The sequence below is a fragment of the Lepeophtheirus salmonis genome, chromosome 5 (genome assembly GCF_016086655.4).
Source record: "Lepeophtheirus salmonis chromosome 5, UVic_Lsal_1.4, whole genome shotgun sequence".
NCBI classification, from domain to species: Eukaryota; Metazoa; Arthropoda; class Copepoda; order Siphonostomatoida; family Caligidae; genus Lepeophtheirus; species Lepeophtheirus salmonis.
Genome location: NC_052135.2, coordinates 63,886,531 through 63,913,376, shown reverse-complemented (window position 1 = coordinate 63,913,376; position 26,846 = coordinate 63,886,531). Strand labels below are relative to the sequence as shown.

General features: G+C 31.6%; 1 protein-coding gene across 2 annotated transcripts; it reads left to right on the top strand.

Annotated features, from left to right (window-relative positions):
- Nucleotides 1-4,253: 4,253 nt before the first annotated feature.
- Nucleotides 4,254-25,775, top strand: LOC121117603 (uncharacterized). Of its 2 annotated transcripts, none has more exons than XM_071888894.1 (7): nt 4,254-4,361; nt 4,601-4,715; nt 14,269-14,584; nt 16,392-16,575; nt 16,907-17,263; nt 17,777-18,095; nt 24,328-25,775. In XM_071888894.1, exons 5-7 carry the CDS (start codon nt 16,913-16,915, stop codon nt 24,927-24,929), a joined length of 1,272 nt encoding a protein of 423 aa, XP_071744995.1. In that variant the 5' UTR covers nt 4,254-4,361; nt 4,601-4,715; nt 14,269-14,584; nt 16,392-16,575; nt 16,907-16,912; the 3' UTR covers nt 24,930-25,775. The 2 variants fall into 2 exon arrangements, with proteins under 2 accessions (XP_071744995.1, XP_071744994.1); XM_071888893.1 differs by having other exon boundaries at nt 14,269-14,589.
- The last annotated feature ends 1,071 nt before the right edge of the window (nt 25,776-26,846 follow it).

Sequence of the window (26,846 nt, the reverse complement as noted above, 5' to 3'; positions counted from 1 at the left end):
ATTCTCTGTACATAAACAAATTAGATTATTATCTTATCAAAATTTAACGTAATTGTTCCCCCGTGTTATTATTGATATTGTCCCTCCTAGTATATCCTATATGGTATATATATTGTATATCCTAGGATCTATATGGAGTAATAAATTTGATTACATCACAAGAAGCTGAAGCATGATAGCATCCAACTTCAAGCTAAAGGATTTATTCGTATTAGTTATTACATTATCTATTTATTTCAAAATTAAGAAAGTATTTTGCTTCACATCACGCAAAGTGCATCACTCATCTTGCCGAGCATTAATTTCCTTAAGATGAATCCTCAAAAGGTCAGGGGTTGGAATTCTACATAAATCCTATGGAGCTTTGGCACCTTCCAAGTATTGAAGAATGTGCTAATTCCCCTTTTGTAAGGATAATTTCGTTAGTGAGATGGCTGACAAAGAGAGAGAGTTTCGAAAATACAAGATAGAGAATAATCAACTTTTAGAAGCGTTATTTGAAGCCTTCAGCAGTTCAGTTGGAATTTTGAAATCTTCCGAATATCTGGCATTGCATAAATGTAAAAGATCAATGTACAAATCCACTTCATGTGCTAGGATATCAAATGACAATGCAGCCATTATTCAAGGAGTGGGAGCTTTTTTCCATAAGAATATTCTTAGGACTTCAGTGATTTTTGAATGAAAATTGATACTGATACCCTTTCAGGTAATTTGCATTTCAAAAGAAGAAAAAATAGTTTTACAGCCTGAATTCGAACCGTCTGTAGACTTTATTGAGATCAATTACTCTGTCAATGTTAAATTGTATCTGTCTTTTGTCCTGTATCTTAAAGATTACAAAGTATGTTCCATGCTTGTCCAACAAAAGAAACAGAGATTAGCTACCTTTAAAATATTCTTGCACATATAAAAAGTATTCAGTCTCCTCGTACTCAAGACAACATTAACCACATTCTCAATGACATGGATTATAATTGTATGTAAATTCCCCGTCCGAGCTTGAATCTTATTATCGGAAAGCCTAATCTTTTTTAAGGAGCAATTACAATTCAAGTGAAAATTTAATTTTTGTTTCAACATATGTATCCAAATTGAATTCCTCTAAAACTAAATGATCCTACTGTCATGACCAGCTTGTGAATTCAAAGTGATAAATTAAACTACTAGAGTAAATAAACAGAGGAAAACTCTTTACCACAAGTGACTTTATATTTTCTCCAGAAGTCCAAATATATAATATCTTCCGCCTCATCATGAAGAAAGTAAATATGAATCTATCTTTTTTCGATGACAAAATCTTGTAAGTATATTTTCTCAATTTTTTTCATTTAAAATTGATTATGAAACTATTCAAGGATACCATCAATGTTTAAATGGTAATTTATTTAGTCACATATCTATTCAAGTGTTTGATATAAATACAAAACAATTATTTAAACAACTTAATGATGCTATAAATCTAAAACCGTCTAATTTTAACCTAAAGGTTTTTCTAAAAAAACATCAACCCAATACATTATTAGTATAATGCATTTTTCTGTTATTCTACTAGTTTTTTTTTAAAGGATAACTATCCATTATTCTCTTATCTTTATTTTAAAAAGCCGGTTGACTAAAAATGGGATAGGATTAAGTTTATTTGATTTATGATCAATGGCCTCATCTAGGATAGGGATCATGAGCCTTTCATATGTTAAGAGTTCCGTGTAAAGAGTAATGTCCATTGCACCCTCAGTGCCTCCTAGTGGAGAAAAATGTATTCTCTCAGGCAACTTAAGTCGGAAATAATTATAATAAAAACAATATTATTGGCGTTGGAGGAGTCAAGGGACATGAAGGGAGACATCAGGACCGTAGGTTACAGGGAATTAATCAAGAAGGTCGAAAAGATGGAATAAGAGAATCATCACATGTACTTGAGAGTGATGGCTTGTGAATGGGACAACAGTATGGATAAAGTTCAGGTTTGTGTGACAATAAACATTCGCTGTATGTCCTAAATACTACAGATGGGACAAATTATGGCAGAAAAAGATAAAATCAGGAGGCTATTGAAGTCCATAAAATTGCTGAACATACTGAAGCATCTTAAGACTTGAAAAGGTTCGGTTTTTGTTTGTCTGGCGAGAACAACTTTTTCCAGAATGAGTCTGTGAGCAAGCGAAGCCACAAATGAATTGGTAGCTGTGTTTAGGATGTTAAAGTGTTGGGGGGGGGGTGAGAAGTGAGAGTGAAAAAGGTCCTAGAGGAGGTAGTGATGCCCTAGGTGAAGTAAATAGTTAAGGAGAGGCCTTGGGTCTCCAAAAAGTCCATGGAATGGCTAGAGCCTAACTGCTACGATCTGGTAATCAACCCTCAGTGAATGTTAGAACATTGGACTATTTTGTCGGGGGCTAACTTGGATCACCTGTTTCTCGAGTCTCCAATACTTCCAGAGGTCCCTCATTGCATCGATTAAAAAGCACTGTGCCAAACTGGGTATTAACATTATCGACAGTAGCTGTTGTCGGCCACAGATTCGTATTCTTGACCGTCATAGATGATCAGGGCGAATATATTGGTTTTTTATTGGTATATTTACAATGACATTTTCGAAATAAATAAATATCTTGAAAATAAAGCTTTTTATATAACTTTCAAGTTTGTTTTGCGGGAATTAAGAATGCTCACATTGTATTATTATTATCTTTTATACGTCTAAGAGTTAATACATCTTAGTGAGACTCATTCAATTACTGCAAAGTCCTAGTTGGCGATTTCACGAGTTATAGTTCTAATCGGCTTCGCAAATGACCAAGTTAGAACTGCAACTGGGTTCCCCGTTCGTTTCTTGTGAAATAAGAAACAAAGACTTTTTTGACGACATCCCAGTTCACTTTTCTAATAAGGCAAAAATTGCAAACCGCGCCAAAGATATGACGCGGATTAGAACCATCTTAAAAAATATAGTCGTTAGCTCTGTATTTGCATCAACTATGGAATTATTAGCAAATAATCATTGTTGGAAATGAGTTAGCTATACGAGAGCTTACTCAGATTTAACCATTTAACGGTAAGAACACTTTAAATAGAAAAAGAAGCAGACAAATCAACAGCTGATAAAAAATAAATAGTAAATTTTTGTATTTATGAGATAACACTTTGGTGCAAGATCTGGAAATCTTCTAATAAAGTTCTGACAGGACCTGTAAACTACCATGTAAGGATTTGTGACATTACTAGACACGGAAGACTGGAAACTAGAGAGGTTAAACAAAATATATAACATAAGGTGTTTTGTTGTATTAGTAACCTGTTTACCTATTTGTGTATTGTTATAACTAAGCACAGTGGCGCCATTTTTTGATAATATTTTTAAAAAAAAGGACTCATATACCATTGGTAAACTAAAGTGCTTTACTATTACATTTAGAGAATGGATCATGAGGGCATTTAGTCATTAAAAATGAATTTCTTCTCTTACTGACATCAAAAAATGATATGGTAACGATTCAAGTCAGCTTATTTACTATTGACATAACGCTATGAAAGTGCAAATAAAAATAAAAACGTCTGTTTGAAGGAATATTTTCTATCAATTAAGCAGGATGTCGACCAACATGTGTATTGAAGTCTCATCGAAGGCTAAAAAATGTGTGTATTTTTCTATCACTAAATATATCAGTGAATATGATAATTGATGAAATTACGTATATTTTGGGTTATAAATATGCACCACTTCCATCACCAAAAATGATACATTATGGAGGGCAATTATTATTTAGAGCATAGTAAATGCAGTATTAAAAAAACCAGGTATATGTACCAACCTGACAATGAACTGTCCTGTAATGCCCTTTTTATACATTAAAAAAAGCCAAGATATTATTAAACTACCTTATTTATTTAATTTGTACTACATGTAAAATAAGAACGGAAGAGAAAATCAATTCTCAAAGTTACTACTAGGAATAGGTAATGCGAATAAATCATTCATAAAAATTGTTTAAAAAAGAAGAATAAAATGTTAGAGACAGAATAACATTAGGTAAATGTTTTTTTTTTTTTTTTTTTTTAGATATGGGATGTGAATATTATCTCTTGTATCAGGAGGAATGATTATTAAAATACCATAGATAGAAATAACCATTAAGAAAAAGAAGCGTACGCGGGACAACATTTGCTGCTTCTTTTCCATAATTTGGAAAGCAGTTGACTTACATGGATACAAAATACTTCATAGTCCTTCTTCTATCTCTGTTCCTTCCATTTAGATATAAAAAAATAAAACATTTGTTAGTTAACCTTTTTATTCACAATCTCTCTACGTGTTTGTATGTAATGTGATCCTTTGCATCATTTGCTCCGTGGTTCCCAAGGTAGGGGATTACATAGGATATTGTAATTACTACATGGGCTACAATATAATATAAGGCCGTTTTAAATGTATACTTCTCATAGTGTAGCAAAAATCATAAATCAGAAAAAAAAAAAAAAAAATATGGTCATCCACTTTTGAATATTTATTTGGTTTCCCTAGTTTTATTCTTGTTTGTATTTTATATTTCCGATTCTCATTTTTCGATACAACATATATATGCTTTTTTTATGTGAATAGAACCTTCATATTTATGGGGAAGAAAACATACATTTCCTTCAAGAATCTTGGAAGTATAGGACGTGATAGTCTTGGGAAAGGGGCACAAAGAGTTGCTGGTGTATCCAGGATGTTGGTAAGTTCACTATGATTATTCTTTTTTCTTCCAAATCCAGAGTGGTAATTTTGTTCTACTTCGTTACACTTCATTTTATTCAATTTAGTTTCGTCTTTATTTCGTCAATAAACGAAAGGATTTCTTAGAAATACAAAACATTAAAAAAAAATTGTTTTGTTTAGTCTTCGTCTCGTCATTGTCAAGGCAAAGGCATTTGTTGACGTATACATTTCGTCTAGTTAAAACTGACAAATTTAACACTACTCTAAACCAGACTGAACTAATTTTATATAATTTTTTTTCTTGGCCCGGAATATGGGCCCTTTATTGCCTTAAAAGTAAATACATAAAACATAACAGAAACATAATTACCTCCTTAGAAAAAAAACAAGAGTAGGCTACATATGTTTAAAGCAACATAAAATGTGTTAAAATGACAAAAATAAAATATTTCCAAATCTAAAATTCGTTTATCATTTATTATTGTCAATTAAACTTCCATCCAGAGCTATATATTTTTCCTCAATCGACAAATATTTACAAATTTTAGAAACACATTTCAACGTAATACTATTAGCTCTAATTAAGTCCGACGACCAGTAAATATCCCTCTCATCTATAATTTCTAATTATTGACTAAGTCTCATTCGTCCATTTTGGTAATAAGGACACTTCTGGAGGGATACAATGAATAGCATCCTCCTCTTCTATCTTCTCACACTGTCTGCAAAAACTGAGATGTCTTTGTTTTTTTTTTTTTTTTTTTTTTTGGGGGGTAATATATCTTGTAATCAAACATAACACCTTCTCCCATTCTAACATTTCCACGTTGTTCATATGTCGATATCAATCATTCCCTGACCAATATAAAGTTTAATATAAATACAAGGTTAGACATTATGTAATCGGGCTTCTAGAATGTTCAATTGATGTATCGTACCGACTGCTGGGCAAGACACGCAGATTTTGACAAAAGTCGCAACCGCTCATAGTTTATGACGTCACTATTGCTAAAATTTTCAATTTAATATATCGTACCAACTGCTGGGCAAGAAAAGCGGATTTTGACAACATAGCAACCACTCATACACTATGATGTCAATATTAAAAAGTGTGGTGTAAGTAAAGCATCAGTCGTACACGCGTTATGGTATAACCTTGTATTTCTATTAACCTTGGATAAACCTAGTTATTTGTTGGATATCTCTGTCCAACAACTCTCATTTTTGTTGGTTTCAATATGCAGTCACAATAGAACTTTAATTGGAGGGTAGTATTTTCTTAGTATTTGGGTCAATTTAAGTGAACATAGGTAAATACTATTTTTTTTTAATATTCATGACCTTTTTTTATAAATGAACCTTCTATTACTAAATTATTATTGAGAAAAAGAATTCCTTGATTTTTTACTTATATTTTGGTCATTTATGGCTATTAAAAGTATAAATTACCCCTATATACCAAATTAATATTCAGAATTTGTCTCATTCGGATTACAATTGCTCTCCCATACTCACCTGCGCGTAGTTTAGGACACAAGATGAATAATAGTGAATGATAATATTGTTTAATAAATATTTATTATTTGTAAATTCAAAATTGTATTTGCGGCAAGAAAAATAAATTGAAAAGGAATACCAGGGGCGTTTGCAGAAGTGTAGTTGCAGGGGCCATAGTTTTTTGAAAAAAAAAAATCAAAAATTAAATTTCAAATATTTTTTTTTTTTTTTTCAAAAATCTACAGCTGTTCAAAAAAAAATTCCAAAAGTCACATCTATTCTAAAAAATTTCAAAAAGCTATAGTTGTTCAAGGAAAATTAAATCTTTTGTCAATTTTAAAAAAATAATTGAATTAAATTTTCTAATAAAAAGCCGAAATTCCTTAATTTGGGGGAAGGGGCTACAGCCCAACCCTGTGAACAGCCTTGAATACTCTTTTTAGTTTATTTAGGTTTATACTTTGCCACCATATTGCGAATAAGATATATTTTTTAGTTTGCTGTAGAGGGTGCTTTAAATTTTGTTAATTTTTCAAGGACTCATTAATTATTATAGGGTCCCGACCAATTTACACTCCTATATTCTGTACTAGCACAATCCTGATGCAATGTGTTTTCTTGGTTATTAATAACATACTTCTGTACCCAGTTGGCTAATTTAAAAGACACATTGAAATATTATTAATTAATTATATATGTGCCAATGAAATAGTCAAAAAATCCAGAAAATGATTTTTTGAATTACATTTAGTTAATGTGATAAAAAATAAGTTATTATTGCTGATCTGGTGTAATTCTTCTAACTATTGAAGGATAACTCTTGGACATATAATATGTTCATGTATCATTATTGGTACATATGATAGATCAATCTTCAAACCTATGGGAAGGATTTCTTATTTGATTAATAATCTATTTAAATATGCTCAGGGTTAGCATTTTCCACGCATTATGTATGTGACACATGGATTTTATACCTGCTTCGACACCATGTCCTTGGCCGCGAGCGAAATTGTAAATTCTTTTCAGTTTTCATTAATAAGCTTATTTATCCTCAATACTAGAAAAATATTATAAGAAAATTTTGAATACTTTTTGTCAAAACTACGAGTGGATTTACAAAAATATATTGATTTTGAAAAGTTTAATCATCAAAATCTCAAAGAATATTTAAATAAAAAGTACTCGAGAACACAAAATATTAGGTTTATATTCTACTAGTTACGGATTACCATAGTTATTATCAATAACTTTATTTTTTTAATATTTGTGTAAAGGTTGTGTCAATCCATATCCAATCACCAAAAAAAGGGTATCTTTTCACATCGCTGCTTCAAAATTTGATAAAATTTAATCCTAGCTTTCTCTGTTTAAACTTCATATGTATAACGTCAGTGTACTTGGAAAAACATATGATGCCATGTTATAAACAATCTAACTGTAAAATCGGTCTAGACCGATTTTTTTGGTACCCAACTAGACCGAATTTTTCCTTTGGAACGATCTGGACCAAATATTTTTATATGAGACCGGTTCAGAACGAGTTTTTTCGTGGGACGAAACTAATTCGGTCCGACAAAAAATATAACGGTCTCAGACCGGTTTAGGATTTCCAGACCGAACCCCAACACTAATTGTTACATGTAAACTCCAAATCTAATTTATTTTTTCAATCAAATGCTTGGTTCTCGAGATATGGAGTTCTTTATGTATTTCTGAAATTTGAGAAAAAAACTATGGTGTTCACCAAATTTCAAATAGTCATATTCCCTAAAGTTGTCGTCGTTCAATCTCAAAAAAGAATGTATTTCGGAAAATGTGGTACATCTGATCTTTTAAAATTAGAGTAACATGATTGGGAATGCATAGTATTGGAGTATGAATCATCATCAAAGTATATATGATTTTTTTTTCGGCAAAATGGCATTTAGTAAAGTGGCTTTCGGCAATATCTCTGCACACGATAAAAAATCATATTTAAATAAATAAAAATCCTAATTACTCTGTATCCAAATTAAATATTCATTATTTAATCATCCAAAGCCATATTAAGAATCATCTCATGAGGTCAACATTGACGTACGTCTATTGTACCGTATGTATACAACAAACCATACAAAAAAGAGTGCCAAATATGAGTGAAGCACTGAATATAATGATGTTATTAATATCAATTTCTTGGCACTGGGCTTGATCTCAAAGCAAGTGTTGTTGTTTCCGCTTTGTTTCTTTTTTTAAACACCCCACATAATCTTAATAATATATACATAGGGTGGCCCAGGATTAGTGTCTAATTAACTTTAACCTTTTAATAGAGGTGATTGTGTAGAGTTTTTGTACCACAAGTCAGAAATGTTGCAATGTTCAGCTGGATGGGTCCATTCTACAAATGAAGTGCAAGAATGGTTTGAGTAAAGGTTATATTTAAAAAGGAATTAAGGAAATTAAGGAATTTTATGTTTTGTAAATTGCTCTGGATTTTTGAAATATTTTCCCAAAAATTTCATATTTTCTGAACAACTCTGGATTTTTGACATTTTTTTCCAAAAAATTTAATTTTTGAGAATAGATATGGATTTTTGAAATATTTCTCCGAAAAATTTATTGTTTGAAGTTTGTTTCCAAAAAAATTTATATTTTTTTGGAAACTAAAAATTTCCTATTTGCTGAACAGCTCTGGATTTCATAAATTGTTTTCCAAAAAATATAATTTTTGATAATAGATATGGATTTTTGAAATATTTCTCTGAAAAATTTATTATTTGAAGTTTGTTTTAAAAAAATTTTATATTTGAAATTTTTTTCCACAAAATTTCATTTTTTTTAACAGTACTGGATTATTGAATTTTATTTTTGAAATATTTCCCTGAAAAATTTATTATTTGAAGTTTGTTTCCAAAAAATTTTATATTTGAAATTTTTTTCCTCAAAATTTCATTTTTTTTAACAGTACTGGATTATTGAATTTTTTTTTGAGAATAGCTGTTGATTTTAGAAAATTTTCCATAAAATTTAAAAATATTTAATTTTTCAAATTAAGAAAAAAATAAAATAAAATACAACAACCAAGCCCCCAAAAATATGATCCTCCGGACGCCCCTGATTATTTGCCACGAACAAAGTATGTTCGCACGGGTATAAATTTTTAGCCCATCCCTTCTAGCTACGTTCCTACTTATAACATAGAACAAGAAGAGTATTTTAATTAATTTAAATATATATGTTAAAATTTATTTTTCAAAGATTAAACCTTGACGATCAAAGAATGAATATAATTTGAAAAAAAACCAGTAACAACAACCATTTTTCCCTTTCTAATCACGTAACTGTATTTTTTCTCATGAAAAATGTTTGTGTCACTGATGGTGACACGAGGCTTATTTACCAAAGTTATTCAGAACAAAAGCTAGCACATTAAATCAGATATTGCTAAATTTAAGGGAATATTAAAACTGTGCTGTATAAATAGAAACTCTAATCTAAGAGTCATTTTTTTTATGGGTCTCAAATTCTGTACCCCTATCTATGTAATCACCTAAAGTTGTATGAAATATCACACTTTTTTTCTAATTAGTAATCGGAAGAGTTTTATTTATTTTTCAAATCTATTATCATTAGTATTTAATTTTTTGACGCATCTAAGCATAAAGTTATCCCTTTTGCGTGTTGACGTGAAAGACGGAAAGTATTATGATTATTTTTTTTCAATGTAAGTCCTAGTTGGACTTATTATTCGATTAGAATTAAGCATCGGCTTCGAAGTTATTCCTGTCTATATTTTCTTATAGCCCTTCCTATATACGGAGTGGGATTTGTGTTTATTTCCTTCCTTCCACACCTGCGTGCAGCTGATATAATAAAATGTCATAACAGCTAAGCAGCTATCTCCCCAATCATACTTCAAATCATCAGGATTGCATTTTGGTTTCTTATAATTTTGACACACCGACAGGTCATATTTTATACAACTCTATACGTATCTCGTTTTGAATAAGTAATAGTAATGTAGCTATCACAAATCATTTTATTTATGACAATACTTATACCTACTCAATAAATATATTCATAACTCTTTTTTTTATTACTTTTTTAGAGCTGTATAAAGTTTGTATTTATTAAGTCTTAAAATATTTTCGTACCAAATATTTTGAATATACATACAAAAAGTATAGCGTGAGGTTTATACACATATATCTACATATCTAGCATGATTCATGACCTTTAATAGTTTCAAGTCTCATGCCACAATGGGTTTATGTTCAAGTATCCCTCCTCCATCTATGAATAAAACAAATATTCTTTTAATGTTGTTATAGTGTTTCATTGATAAAAAATTATTTGCTAAAAGAAAATATTGAAAACATTTTGTATCACTGTGAGGCAGTTCCTCGAAACAGAAAAATATGTACGATTATCTTCACTTCACTTCAAGTTTAGCAAAATGAGATTGGTCATTTAATAAGTGAAGAGGACAACTCGCAATGTAATATTTTAATGCTTTCTCTGTTTGACGAAATCAATAACTATACCCTTGAATAACATAAGGATTTGAGCAGAAATATCTCGAGAGGATATTTAATAGAACCATGAGATGAACTATTTATATTGATTCAGGAAGCCTGGAAATGTTTTGTATCTATTTTTCAATCTCTCGTTGACTAGTAGTTTTCTTCAGCTATGACTTTTTTTTTTTTAAACCGATCGAGCAATGAAGCCTTCAATGTAAAAAAGTACGGCATTGGGTGCAAAGTTCATTGGCAATGTCAACTTCTGTAGAAGACAGTGCATCCCATATTTCTGATGCAGAATTGGAGTCCCTTTGCCGATTCAAACTCATTTGATTCTTCAAAGATTCCAGACCATCCCTCTAATTTTCTCCATATAATATCTTAGAAATTGCATCTTATGACGAGTGAGTGAACCTTATTGAGGGACAACTTTTTATCATCATGTCATATTAGCTACAATGTTACTTAATCCTTAAAATTGCTTGGAAATGTAATATAAACCTCATAATTATCTATAAGGTTAAATTTGTGCCTACAGAGTGGGATCCAAAACTTGATGAATTAATTAATTACAAAAAACGTGATATTTATGGGTTCAAGAAAAACAAATCAAAATCAATTAGTGATATGTTATATACTATATTTAGCTTTTTTTTTTTCAATATTTACTCTTTCACAAGCAATAACAGCGCCGACGCGCCAGTGAACAAATTAGTTACCCTTGACGATGAAGGATGTATCCATATTGTACCACAATGTCATAATGACAGCTTGGAGCGAATCCAAATTTGGATGAGAGGTGTACATACATTTTTCTCTATGACGCCTCAATCTGCAAAGTCCAGGGGGTTGAGGTAAGCGCTGGAGGAGGTCAGAAGTCAGTGATATTATTGCTGTATATGATTTGGTTCTTCTTAGCTATTATCGACATTTTGATGTTGTGAATGGGGATGCCAACGGTCTCAACAGCCTTCTCGGCAATGATACCGGACGGAGAAGATCGTACACTTGTTCCATTTTTTGCTGTTTTTCCGACATTTTTAAAATTAGATATGAAGAAATCTTGTTTATTTTTGTTTAAGCTGTCGTTTGGTCGCGGAATGAAAGCTTATAATTAAAAATAAGGGGGTTAAAGTCATAATGATATGCTAATTCAAGTTTTGGGTCCCCATTCTGTATAAATAGGTTAAATTGTGATTAATTGAAAAATCGCTCAAAGAGAGCAGAGCCCAAATTTAAAATATTGGATGAGGTTCATTGACAGTGATGCTAATTTTTATTGAATTTTTGAGCTCGACGGTTTTTTTATTATTTGTTTTTTAGTTGGCAACATAAAGAGTGCATTTCTTTCCTAAATTATTATCATTATTGTTGAATTTCTCCTTTTCTACTACAAACAAGTTCATTGATATATACAAAAACGGATTTCGAACCTTTGGATGTGCTCATAAAAGACGGAGAGTAATCCTAGGATTTGTTTTGTCTTTGTTTATTTTTTCTCCCCTCCCTTGGTAACAGCTGCTTGTAGTTGATCCACTGAAACGTCATGACAGCTAAGCTTCTCTCCTCTCCTCTACCACATTCTTAAAATTTTCACTTTAACCAGTTTGATTTTGATAAAAAGCAGTCAACTCAAAAAATATATTAAGTCGACTCAAGTCGAGGCTAACTGAGTGTACAATTGTTCGAGTTGACACAGCACTAATACGTATATCTATGAATACAACCATAGATATATATACATATGTATTATGTAGCTAGTAAAACACAAAGATGGTTGTTTACAATGTCCAAATGGTTTTATTTACATAATAATAGCAATCAGGCTCTTGTGATTTTTTTTTCTTTATTTTGTATGCACAATAGATATGATGAATCCATTGTTTACTACCCTTTTTTTGTTCCTAGTAGATTCATACTGTATGGCTGTTCATACCAGCCTTTTTACTATATGCAAATGATGCTCCCAATACATAGTTTCAATTAATTACACTGGTCAACAAAATTTCATACCCCCCCCCCTTTTTTGGATTGAGATCGTGTTTTTGTGATTGTTTTATCCCTATTAATATAAAAAGGATCATTATAGCATAAAATTTCTGTTTTTTTGGCTTACAGATTGCTTTTTGCAAAAAAAAAAAAATTCGTTACATCTACCAAAGGCGTCCAGGGGAATAATTTTTTTTAGAAGAGACAAACAACTTTTTTATTATTTTAGAGTAAAAATTTGGGCAAATAAAAACTCATTAAAAAAGTTATTTAAAACGTCATGATAGCTGAACTGTTTTTCTTCTCCCAAACATTTTACATATGGTCAGGCTTACCACGTCATTTTTCAGTTGCTTATTTTAGCATACCTACAAGTTATATTTTCAACAATTATACATACTTATTAAGCTTCAATGTCTTCAGACATGATTCTAAGTGAAAATTCTTGTGATTTGACTTGGACTTGAAAACTTCAAGCTTAAATTAGACTCGAGTTTAAGGGACTCACAAGCACCCTTTTTTTCTAATAAATAATATTATTAATTAGAATGGAATCTCAAACGCACAACGTGGGACCTTTTTTTTTTTTGTAAGTTTCATTAAACTTGACTCAGAATCCAAGTGTGATTCCAACTCGTAACTTGACTATAAATCGAGTTAAAAGATTTTATTTGGACTTTTAAGAAATGATTATTGAATAGTTCTGAATTTTATACTTATTGGTCTAGTGACAGTTTCGGAGGAGTTTACTGAAGAAAAAATATAAGCCCCGTGTTTAAAAGTAAAATTAAGATTTATAACAGGGGTATCTCTCAACCTTACTCCAAAAAAGAAGTAGAAAAAAGCCCAGAAAGGAGCATATAATGGCCAATTCATCCCAACTATTTGGAACATTCTTTATTAAATTGTAGTGGACTATTTACAACAGCTAATCCAAGTTTAACCAATCAACGTTATTCAGAACACTAATAAGGGCTAATAAAAATTAGATATCATCAACAGCCAACAAAGTTCATAAGAGTTGTTGATGATTTGGGAATTTCATTGTCAAAAATATGTTGCTTTTTTTATCACAATTTTTGATAAAATGCAAAATTTACTATTCCAATTAATAAAACTTTAAAAATGTACTTTTCTCAATGTGAACTTTTAATATTATTCTCTTTTTTTATGTTGCCCTCTATTAAAAAAATATTATCCATCACTAATTTATATGATTAACTTTTTTAAATTGAACAAATTTAATAGTCTGTTACGTCTCTTTTTTTCCATTCCTCTAAGACTGGGACTGATGTAGGTATATCCGTGTGTTTTTTGTATCCGTTTTGGATGAAAGAAAGTTGTTACCTGTGCTTGACAAGTCTTCATTTTAGAGATATTGTCCATTTTATTTTTTGTTTTACTTTTTTTTTTTTGCGAGGAAAATATACCACCTTTCTATAAATAAGTTAAAGAATGCAGAACTAATTCGCAAAGTAAAAGGCATTAGTAGGAAATAAAAGAAAAGACATTGCGGATACGTTTTCTGTTAAATTGCATACACAAATCATAATCATTTTCATTTTTGAATTGCAGGGAATATTATTTTTACAAGAGGGAAGGATCTGAGAAGACTCTTTAAAAAAAGTCCCAAGGATGCCCAAGACCAAGTATCCTCCTCAGGGTGGAGAAAAACATCTTTGCTTCACCCTATTTTGCACCATGCTTCTAAGCGTCATCTCCGCAGTCGCCATTATCTACTCCATTGTTATTATTTACATACCCTCCAAAACAGTGCTAGAGTCCACCATTGCACTCGACTCTAAAATGTGTACCACGCTTTCAAATGATCGGAATCTCTCTGGGATAGATACTTGCGCTGGATGGTCCTCCTGTGAGGAATGGTGTCTAAGTAAGGTTTGTGGTTTTATTTATTATGTATTCCTAAGTCAAACTAAAAATATTTAAGAGGCTTCCTCACTCAAGTCAAGCAAATGATATTTTATAAATCACCTTAATCTTTGTACTGAAAACACAGCAATGAATATTTAAAAAAATCAATTCATTTCTAAAACAAATAAATTAGATTCTTCTTAAAATTTCGATTCAAACACTCTAGACCTTTGTAAAACCATTATACCCTTTTTGAGTCAATCTAATTCCGTCTCTCAACCGGACCTGAGAAAAATATTGATCTGTATCGATCCCATACAACATTTGAGGTCATTCTCTTGAATCTAAAACTTTGGTCTTTCATTAACAGCAGTCATCTCTGATTTCAAATAAAAATGAGCTTGGCTTCAACGATGTAATATAAATTTTGACACTGACTCATTTCCATGTGACACCCATAAAGTTTTCTCTAAAATGGATAAAATATTGGTCTGTGCGGGTTTTGAAGGGGGAATTTACCCAAAGTCCCGCACTTTAACATTAAAAGTAAGGACGTTGAGCAAAACTATTTTCTTTGAAAAAAAAAACAACCAAGATTCGAACTTAAACTCTAATTTAAAAAAAGAACCGTACATATTATTTTTACTTCAGGCCTCACTCACCATAAAACCAACCCTGTCCATGATTTGATTACGATATGATATTGATCCAAGGTCTAAGACCGAGTCTCGACCGAAATATTGGTAAAAATCGATCTAGAAGGACCGAACTTATTACCAAACTGACAAAAATCAATATTGGACAGAGTCGTAGCAATAATATACTCGTATGTTCTATATATTTTCACGTTCATTCCTAGTAAAAGATGTATTAAGAATGGATGAGAAACATTATGAAATGGTAAAGGGTGAATGACGTATGTATTTACAGAAGAGAGAAAAAGAAAGATAGAAAAGCCAATGTCTATAGTCATGGTAATGGAAATGATATCGATAATAAAAGACTGGATTTTTGTTTTTTATTCGATTAAAAATTTAAGATATAAAAATCGATCAAGGTGGTAAAGATAAATAAGAGTACATTAACAATGATTAAATGGGATATGGATCAAAAATTAAAACTGTTGTCCTTCCTTGCTTTAAAGAACATTCCTCATATAACAAGAATATATTTTCCAGTATAATTGAGCTTCAATTCATATTGGTCCAAAGTCTCAGGAATGGCTAAAAAATATTCCGTTTTGGTAAAAATCTATATGGCCTTCATTGAGTCCAGATCTCAACCCCCTCAATTATTATGTATATGTATATTTCCATTCAAGGGTTAAAGTTCATTCCTACCAAATTTTGCCATTTCTCTGCAATGTCATCAAAGAAACGTGGGTGGAACTTCCAGAATATTCGTAGATCACTCTCGTTTATCGGATTTATTGGCTAGCAATGTCTGTTATATTGAATAATTATTTATATTTCGAAATTAAATTGAGAAATAGTTGTTCGGAAAATTGAACAAAAATCCTATCACTTGAGATTGTTTAGAAAGTTTTGATAAAATATTAAACTTGGGCTTTTATTTTTCTGTTTTTGTTTCTTAACGCGGATTTATTTATCTTTAAAGACAAGAAATAATCCAAAAATGAATTCCTAAATTAGTTAATTATGCAAGTGGATTTATAGCCGAGTGGTTTCTTCATAAATCAAGGAGGAGATAGGACACTCTTAATTCCTCTTAATCTATGTACATTGCTCATGTTCATTCAAATAATAAATGTTCCTTAACTCTAGGGATATTGCAAAGTAAATCATTCTGTCATCTTTATCTTTTAGTCAAATAAGGAATGCTCTCATGTCTGGGCGGCGGCACGGAATCTTGGAACTGAAATAGACTGGACAGATTGTGATATAATTTACGACAACGAAGAAGAATCCCTGGATACATTTGTTAACCATCGATGTAACGTCCTCGAGGATCTTCCAGAAATGAACTGCAAATTGTATCCCTACGAAAAAGGTAAGAATCTTTCTTGTACCACAGACAAGACCATAGAAAAAATAATGAAACACTTTTCTAAATTAAGTTAATCCATTCACGTAATTTCGATCATAAAGTAGAATAACAATGACTTGGGATTGGATTTTTATAGAGTTCGAGGAGAATAAAACCGTAATTGTTCTCTTCTAAAATCGTATCCTTAACAATTGCGCAGAACCAAAGATGAACTTAGTGCAATTATTTGTTCTCTATTGATATGCTTGTCGTCACTCTGTTCTTTGAGACTCATTAAGATCACTCTATTAATATATAGCAAACTCATTCTATTAATTAATTATTCTCCTTTCAGATACGAATGGAAACACTGGTGATAAGAATCGATGCATTCGCTTCAATAATATTCAGATATCCTGTGAGGCTGGGATTTGTAAAAATATTACTGCCGTCTATAAATGATTTCCAATCCAAACTTCTTGATCTCAGTGCAAAAGGAGATCCAACTTTGGGCCAAGATGGTGTTTGTAATTGTAACCGCTGTGATATGGATGTCTCTCTCTCGCCTCACATAACTCCTAAGGCTCCTATAACCTCTCTCATAGAGCATTGCCCTCTAGATATTATTAACTGTACTTCCGTCCCAGATAGTTTAAAAAATGAGTCTCAACGACTCGCCTGCTCTGATGTCAAATGTTCATCTTGCAAGCAGGTGCGTATGTATTTCCTATTAAATGGCGCAAAAACAGAAAAGACAATAGGCCATGATATTCCCAGTCCCATCTTGAGCTATTGTGAAGCCCCTATGCCAAACAGACTGTGCGAGGTCCAAATTTCAATCTGAAAATATTATATTTTGAAGAAAAAAAAATCCCTTTTTCATGAAAAAAAATATAAATATCTTTTTATTTTTTTTTTTGCAAACAAAAATATTTTTCGCAGCCTTTTTAATAAAATTTATTATAATATTTATCAAATAAAGTTTTTTAGAAAAAGTTTTTCTTATTTCACTCGAACAAACTATTTATAATTTCTTATTTTTCAATCAAGCACAAGACCTATTAGAAGGTTTGTAGTGATCGGCACTTCTCCCACTTAATGGCATTAATATGTATGTGACGTCATTTTAATATAACTACTCTCCACCATCATAAATATTTGTTCCACCGACGCCCAATTCCCCATTCCTTTCCTCATTGTTATTAAATATTTTTTGTGCCCTCAGATTTGCCAAGATCAGGAATTCTGCTTTGATCTCCGGAAACGTCGGGATCCCACCATCATCGGCACCGATATTTACCGAAATCCCGTGAAACGATACTATACCTGCGAACACGGATATTGTTCAGAGATCTATGACTTGAAATGTGAAAGGAGATGTGATGACCTTCAGTTCAACACCACAGGTAAAAATTCCTTCATCTTTAATGGAGAGAAAATCATCATGGCCTATTGTCGAAAAAGATCCACAGCTAAAATATCCAAAGTAGAAGGGCAGACAGGAAAGAACACACTGATTGTGGCCTGTACCAATATATCCATTGGTAAGTGACTTTATTTGTGCTATTAAGTATCTATATAGAAACATCGATTTAGGGATAAAAGGAGGGATTTTATTTTTTGTTTCAGTTAGTATCTCCTTTTTCAAATGTTGATTTTTCAAGACATTTTACAAATAGATACTATTATACATAACTACAAAATTTGCTTATTTAATCAGAATGTATTGTTAGGTGACTGAGACGTTTATTATGGCATCTTCCTCATAATCAATAATAATACAACGTTATCTTACTTTAAAATTGACATTATATTTTTCTCCATATGTTGGTCAGATGGAGTTTTATATTCAGATATAAGTAAATATTTTAAATAAAATAAACGTGTTTAATTTTTTTTTCTTTAATTGGTCAGATGGAATTGCTTGGAATTAATATATTGTAAACATTTAAGTATTACAATTACTCCATCCGACCAAGTAATTCTCTTTTGAGGTCAATATACAAATGTATTTAAACTTATGCGTTATGGAAGTCAAATATCAGTTCTACACGGGTTATGGTATAACCTTATATTTCTATTAACCTTGAATTATCTATTTTGATCTCCCTGAAAAAGTGACCTTTGCCCAAAAATTCAATAGCACTCAAGGTATAATTCATAACTGCAAAATAACGCAGATAACCTTAGTCTTGGTAAAAAAAAAAAAAAAAAAAAAAAAAAAAAAATTTAATAAGTAGGCATCCATTGCTTACCAAGAGCATAACGCTTGTCCTACTAATGATTGACTTCCACCATGCTTTTTAATAGTAAAGTCCTAGAGTATATTTGTTACCAAGAGTAGTTATATATCGTCTTTCTTGACTGTTACTCTTAGAGTACCACTATTATACTCTATGACGACCAAATCTGTCAGTGTCTTACTGAGCAGTTAGTACGGTACATCAAATAGAAAATTCTAGCAAGTCCAATTACATGATGGTCTAACCTAGTACTTCTATTAACCTTGTTGGTGACAAAGTTGGAGTGAGGTTTACTCTTTATGACGTCATTTGCCAGTGGCCTCATCATCAATCAATCTTGACCACCGAGGATCCAATATTTCCATAAGATTAATAAATGCTTTAATTGTGCATAAACAAGAATAATGACGAACTAAGTAAAGAGCTTTATTTACTTATTAGTGGGTTTTTACGTACCCAAGGATAGTGGCGCCATTTTGGAATTATTAGTAGTTTGTTTTACTTATTTGTTTATCACGGAAACTTTGTAGATCTGTGTCGTCTTGCAGATGTTGATTTTTTTAAACTTTGCTCATATCCCATTGGTTAATAAACATAATTATAATTCCTAGTAGAGATCGCTTTTAAATTTGAAACATTTTTTAAAGGATTGGACCGATTTTAAGTCCTATATTAAGGACCAATATAACTAGTGAGGTAAATCATGTTTATTTTTTAGCTGGCCCGCTTTTTTGGAATTAGTAGTCTGAAGAATGAGTTTTCTTTTCCTCTCGGCTGTTCTCATCATTATTTAAGTTCTGAGTATTGAACTTACTTTCCTGCTATATTCAAAACCAACGTTGCACATTCGTTTGTGTGCATAAAAGAGGGAGAGTAACCTTAAAGATTTGTTGCAGAGTTTTAATTGTAAGTCCTTATTGCAGTCAGAGTAAAATTAAGGATCATGATCAGAGTAATTATTACCATTGTCCTTGTTTATTTCCTTCTCCCTTGCCACAGCTGATTGTAGCTAAACTAATGAAACTTCTTGACAGATGCTTTCCTCCTAAATACTCCACAAAGTATTAGGGTTACCATGTTTGTTTTTTGTAAGTACAAAATAATTAATTTTGGAGCCTCTTTTTCCGTCTTTTATTGTGTAAAGAAAGGTTGAGAGATAGAATACAAGAAGTATCATCATAATAAGTTATGAATCATGAATAATAAAGAGGTGCCGGAAGGGTCAGAGGAAAGGATGAGAATAGGGAGAGAGGAAGTACGTGGAGTACATAGTAGGTACAGAGTACTTATGTAAATTTAAAAATTAGTTTTATAACATGGATATTTTAGTATGTAACGAGTTCTAATAATTGGCTATTAAGCTATTTTAAAAACATACATAACTAGTATGTAATGTTTATAAATGCATGCACGAAAGAAAGGAGAAATAAAGACAATTATTATATTATATTTTACTAGTTACTAGTAGGACAAGTATTATGTATCAATGTATACCATAGAATGATATTTACAACGTACTCGTAATGTAAAATGAGGTTTCTTATGTAGGATATCTACTCTAGTTATTATGTGAACTACATATTATTATAATGATAGGAACACAGATATACATATATATATATATATTAGGGTAAACCGATTGTTCCTATGTAGGTACTTGGATTTATATGCCTATTACCTCAAATATAACATATCTTGATAGAAACATGTGCAAGGTCTGGCAGCAAAAAGCGTGGACTCTCGAGCCTCCTGGCCTTTATGACCTCTGTAAGAAGGTGGGGTGGTGTCTTCGTGTATAAGACAATCCCAAGTCTCCCTGTACGCCCATTTTGATGGTCCTAGCAGCCACGGAGAAGTCGTTGGTGAGTCGATGAAATCGATTTGGTGGGGGCATCCTTGATTTTTTTCTCCAATATAGACAAGAACTCCGGACCCCTCCTTAAATTGTGCACTCTACTTCTTGCTTTCCTGGACGGGCCTTCTCCATCATTCATCATCTTGTCCACTTTGAAAATCAGGCTCTGTGAGTACTTCACGATGTCCATAATCCTTACCAACTCAACTCCAGCATCTAGGAGATCTGAAATGCACTGTCTTTTGACTTTTTGCTCACTTATGATGACTAAATGTGTATTCATTCAAATGGAATGTCTGAAATAGAATGTCAAAAAATATTCACTAAACCTTCCTATATTAATGAGAAAATTAACATTGATTAACAGTCCACGTTTTGGTTAAATCGTAGGTGGTCCTGGACTACCACTAACCTACAGAGTCAGGGCACAAAACTTCCACTAGCATGTAATCAACATTTTATCCCAGGATATTTTTAATTACAAGTGTTCACTAGGCAACCAAATATCAGCTGAAACAAAAAAAAAGTTTTGTTTTTATCCCACATCACTAAGTGTCGGAGTAACACCAAAAAAAAAGCAGCTCTTTTTTGATCTCCTCTGTACCGGTGTCAGTGGTGAGAAGACTGCAGAGAATGTTGGCATCTCCATCGGAAATGCTTACAACAGCAAGAAGTCCATTACAGCCCCATACAGCCAAGAAGTATCAAAATTATGCAGCTACAATATAACTGACCTATCGTCTGCCTCAATATGGCCCTTGTACAGTCCTGACCTCCACCCCTTGGACTTTGTAGTTTGCACTGTCTTAGAGAAGAATGTATGTCACACCTCTCATCCAAATTTGGATTCGCTCCCAGCTGCTATCATAGCTGCGTGGTAATCCCTGACCACGGGCTACATTGCCAAGAAGCTGCCAATCTATTCGCCGGCGTGTCAAGGCTGTTATTGCTTGTGAAAAAGGACATATTGAATCAAGCTAAACATTGAATACAAATACATCACAAATTTATTTCTTGTTGTGCTTTCTTGAGTCCATAAAAATCCCCTAGTTTATTCATTATTTGCAAGTTTTGAGTTCCAACTCTGTAGTTGTCTTTCAATTGGGAATTTGGTAAACTTGCATAATATGTTTATATTCAGGTTAGCCACTGCAAGAGCTTTAACTTTAAAGCAAATATGACTGGATCTAAGGAAAAATATGGAAGTTAAGGATTGCTATGGTATGACCATCTATACACTCGAGACCCGTTCCAATTTGGTTGATTTTTGCATACGTGTTTCTATCACAAAGTGTCTCGATTGAGAGAATAGGTAAGAAAATCCATGAAAAATTTAAAAATTATGGGGTGTTTGATGCTCTCTAATTAAATGATATTTATACAATTTGTTGTGCGTACATATAAGACCCTTTTCTTCTAAAAGATCCCACAAATACATAACATACATTGAAGGAAATAATATCATATATATTCCTCTACCCGTAATACAGAATTCCTTACATTCCTGGCTACAAGCAGGCAACATCTAAATATATTTGCACGTGACACGATATTTAACTAATACTTCTAACATAAAAATTGGTATTTTTGTCGGCTACGATCTTTCTTTTGTCTTTGGAATCTAGAATCGATCGGAGTGATCGATTCTAGTAGTATAGATATACAAAAATCTACAGTCTATTATTTGTCGATGTTTCTGTTTCTTCTTACCTAATCAGGGTTCTGAACGTTAATTGGTCGAATTAGATTAAGTCCTTGTTAAGCAACTGAGAGTAATTATTAAATGATAATTCCATAGTTGGTAAGAATTTCTTACTACTACTAACTAGTGTTGGATCGGTACTAGGACTGAATTCCTAATCAGTCATTTTTTGCTTCCCTTTTGGTCATTTTTCTAATTGGTCCGTTCTTTTTATCCATGCATCAGTCCTAAGGACCAATTATCCAATATGTAGGTTCTTAATCATAGGTCTCTAATTGAACTAATAAGGATGTAAATCCTAATTTACAATAAAATATAACTCGTTCAATTTAAAAGAGTATATATCCTGTTTGACTTCAAATAATGATAATTTGATAGAAATATAAAAGTGAATTTATAATCTAATATCTATTGTATATCTAAACCTTTTCTATGAAAAAAAGAAGGACACATAATTAAATTTAACTCAGTTAATTACGCCACATGTTTTGAAATGTTGGGCTAGTATTCATTTCATAGTTTTATTTCATACAGAAACCTTCCGGTCATGCCCGGAAGGGTAAGTGGAGAAGCTTAAGGGAAATATATTTATATTTTAAGACTGATTTTTTTTTAAATGAACCCCCTTTGATATATTTATTACATTAAATCGTTATTCCAATTTGACTATTTTCTTTTTGGATTAAACCTGACTACTACATATGTTACTTCTAAGTTAATACATAGAAGAAAAGGTTTCAAAAGTCAAATCAAACTTTCAACAATAAAGTAATAAAATTATACCCTTCGTCATAATACAAAATATTATTGTTATTAGACGGAAAAAATTTCACTTTCTAGGAATAACTGGTCCATTACTAATTATTAACATTCATATGAATAAAGTAATTATATATAATGGTCTCAAAACTAAATGATGTATACCTAATAATTTATTAATCATCTCAAGGAGTACAAGATTTAGCCAATAGGTGGAAATTGATTGATTTATGCATTCACTTCTCCGACTCCAGTCCATAGAAATAATTATATACATGGAGTGTTTACGTTGAGTAAAAAGCAAGGTATTTTTTTTGACGCCGAAAGTTAGTTGACCTCAATGGTGGGAAATATATTTATTTGTACATCAATCACTCCGGATCTTGTATGGAATCATTCACTAGTTCTATAAAAACTTTTTCATAAAGAAAAAACTAATCAAATTTAAAATACAGTAAGGATCGAAGTTAAAAATATTTTAAGTGTCCACTATGTTGTTAATATACCTATTTATTACTTCTTTAATTTAAATATTTTGGTCAACTACGACCATAGATAACTATGGATTGCTTAAAGGCGCTGTCGTCGCATAATTTCATGTCAGTTATTATGGGGGGCAGTAAATCAATCAAATTTATTATTATAAGGAAAGAAAATATGAAGTGATCTTTATACTTTTATAATAATATAATAACTTTATGTTGTTTATCCGGCCTTATAATCCAGTTTAATTAAAATACGACTTCAGACTCGACTCGGACTCAAATGTTTCTCCTTATTTTCCTCTTATCAGTGTTCTGAACGTTGATTGGTTGAATTTGAATTAGCTTTTGTTAAGCTATTAAAAATGTCTCACAATTATTGAATAATAATTCTATAGTTGGGAAGAAGGAGCTTACTACTACCAACTGATTTTGAGTCTTTCTTTTTTTGTTGTTCTTTTTGGAGGAAAGGTTCGGAGATACAATAAAAGTAACGGCGGTTAAGAAATTCAAACTTGAATAAGACCAGATGCTTAAAACTCATAAAAATTCCTGTATTTAAATAAAATTATATATTTTTGATATTTTTTAAGTTTCAATTATATTTTAGAAGGTTGATTTAATAGTGATATATAATAAAAACGTTCCTCTTGGTGCTATATAGTGTACCAACTATTAAGTAATGCATACAATGTGATGCACTCAGATTTTAATAATATATTTTTTTTATTTTAGACCGGGAGTCAAATATGATGATCACGAGGGACTGTGTGAATGGAACATGGTTAGAAGACAATTACAACGGAGGAAAAGTGAACTACTCTCAACTCGTGAATGAGTACTCTTTCAGAAGAGAAATTTTTGAGCATCGTGCACATCACATTGAGTATGAGCCAGACATTACGTTCCTTAATCGAACCAAATTAAAAATCAACATTGAGGGCTGTGTCAATACTTTGAGTAAAGAGTGCACGGACTTTTACGAAAACTATGGGAAGGATGGTCGTAATTACACATCAAGAGCCATTTACCCCTGCTACTATGACCCATTTGATCCGGACTTTGTTGTGATTAACTTTGATCCGGATAAAACTCTCATGCTTCTCATACTCTTCTCTGCTGTTCCGGGAGGGATCTTGATTCTGAGCTGTACATACATGTGCGGATGCTCTAGATTCATTCATGTCGCAGATGATGGTCACATGCGACTGATGTGTTGTGGAAAGTATGTGACGGAGATTGGGAATGTTCCCATTTGGAACCCTCCTTCACCTCGTTCAAAAAAAGTCGTTAAGGATGAACAGGAGCTGATTTTAGTTGAGAACAATATTGCTTGAGGATTCATTCGACTCTTCTTTTCTTTCTCTCTCTCCTAACTAAGGGACTCCGGACTCCCTTGTCTTCTGGAGGCATGAAGAATAAGAACAGGAAGGATAATATATATATATGCAATTAGTCCTTTATGACGACTATAATATTTAATAGTGCACAAGTTTGGCATGATTTTTGTTCATTAATAAGCTCATACAAGGAATAGTCCATACATGGAACATTATTCAATTTTCTCTTCCTTTTTTGACAAACTAAGGAGTACTATGAGTACGTATAATAATTTTGAGATATAAGAGGGAATTGAATTAAAACAATCAATATCTTAAGAAACTAAAATAATTTTATTTATCCATTTATTTAATTGATATTATTAGAATAATAATTTATTTATTAACAAAGTTCATTTAATTCCTTTAAAAAAATACCAAAGCATTGCTTTAATACAATTCTCCCTTTCATTTCAAAACTATTCTACTAAAAGTAAGATATCAAAAATAAACCTCTAAGTTGGTTCAAAAAGGGAACGGAAAATAAGAGTGTGCGTTTCATGTATAGAGCCTTTTCAAATGACGTTACAATAAACAAACAGCTCTGGAGAAAATGTACTTTTCTTATTTTGCAATGTCTGTTTACTTGAGACGTCAGTGAAAACGCTTTGTTCCTTATCTCATATGAGCCAGGTCAAAGGCAATACTTAAAAAGAAAAGAAAAAAACAATAATATGACAACTGCTCAATAGGTATATTTAACAGTTATGCAGTAGAGTTTATTTTATATAAAGTTAATGAAACATTTACATACATAGGTAGCCTTTCACTCTTAATTGAAATACACAATCACACAAAAAACCACACAGAAAGCAATTATTCCAAGTGGAAAGACATTTATCGGATCTGTAGATTTTCATTTACATACATAATATGTTCACATTTTGTATCAAGATTCATGCTTCATCAGATGTTATTGTCATTTATTTGATATATTATTTCAGGTTTATGGACAGGGCCGTTCCTAGAACTGTTGGATTATTTTGACAAAATATTTTTTTAATGATTGTTTTTTAGAAAAACTAATTTCATTATGTTAATTATTTAATGATTAGTGATTTCTGAGATTTCAAATTTTGACAAAAAAAAAAAAATAACCATACACATTACTTTTTTTTGACAAAAAACGCAGTGTTTACGACAAGTTTGACAAGAAAATGTCAGCCAAAGGGAGTGTAGGATCCCCCTGTAGTCAAGGCTCACATTGTAGGAAGCTTGAACACGAAATATATTTTGTACTCGGGACATAACAGTTTATAAATATTAGCTAGTAATTTAAGTCGGACTATTTGTTAGTATGGGCCTCATAAATCAGACAAGTAAAAAAGTTCCACCATAAATATACTGACCTTGAAGGATTTCTTTAATATTTGCATTCACGTAATTATAAGTACACGGTACATTTAGCATTTAATATATTTCATCTTATTCGTTGTTTGTTTGAAAATTTGATGTTTGTAAAGTTTTGACAATCCCAAAATATTTATTTTCTACAAATTAAAAAAAAAGTCATTTCTTGTTTTCTAAAAAAAAGGTTAAGGAAAAATACTTTTTTCAGAAAGGTCATCCAAAAAACAAAATACACTAAAAGTTTTAAGCCTCCAGTCCTTAGAAGAAAAAATCTTAACGATGACCCTCCTTATGCTCCAAAGAAAAAGTTATGGTTTTAAAAACAACTACAAAAAAATATATATATTTAGGTAGTATATAGAGAAAAGCGGACTTCAAGGATGGATATCTATAGGATGACCTTGATTCCTTGATTGTTCTTCATTTACATTGTTTGTTTTTTGAAGTGCATTATCGATAATAATTGTGTTTTTCACTTATCATTAGAGTCAATACTTATGTTTGTATCTTTACAATGCTTCAAAG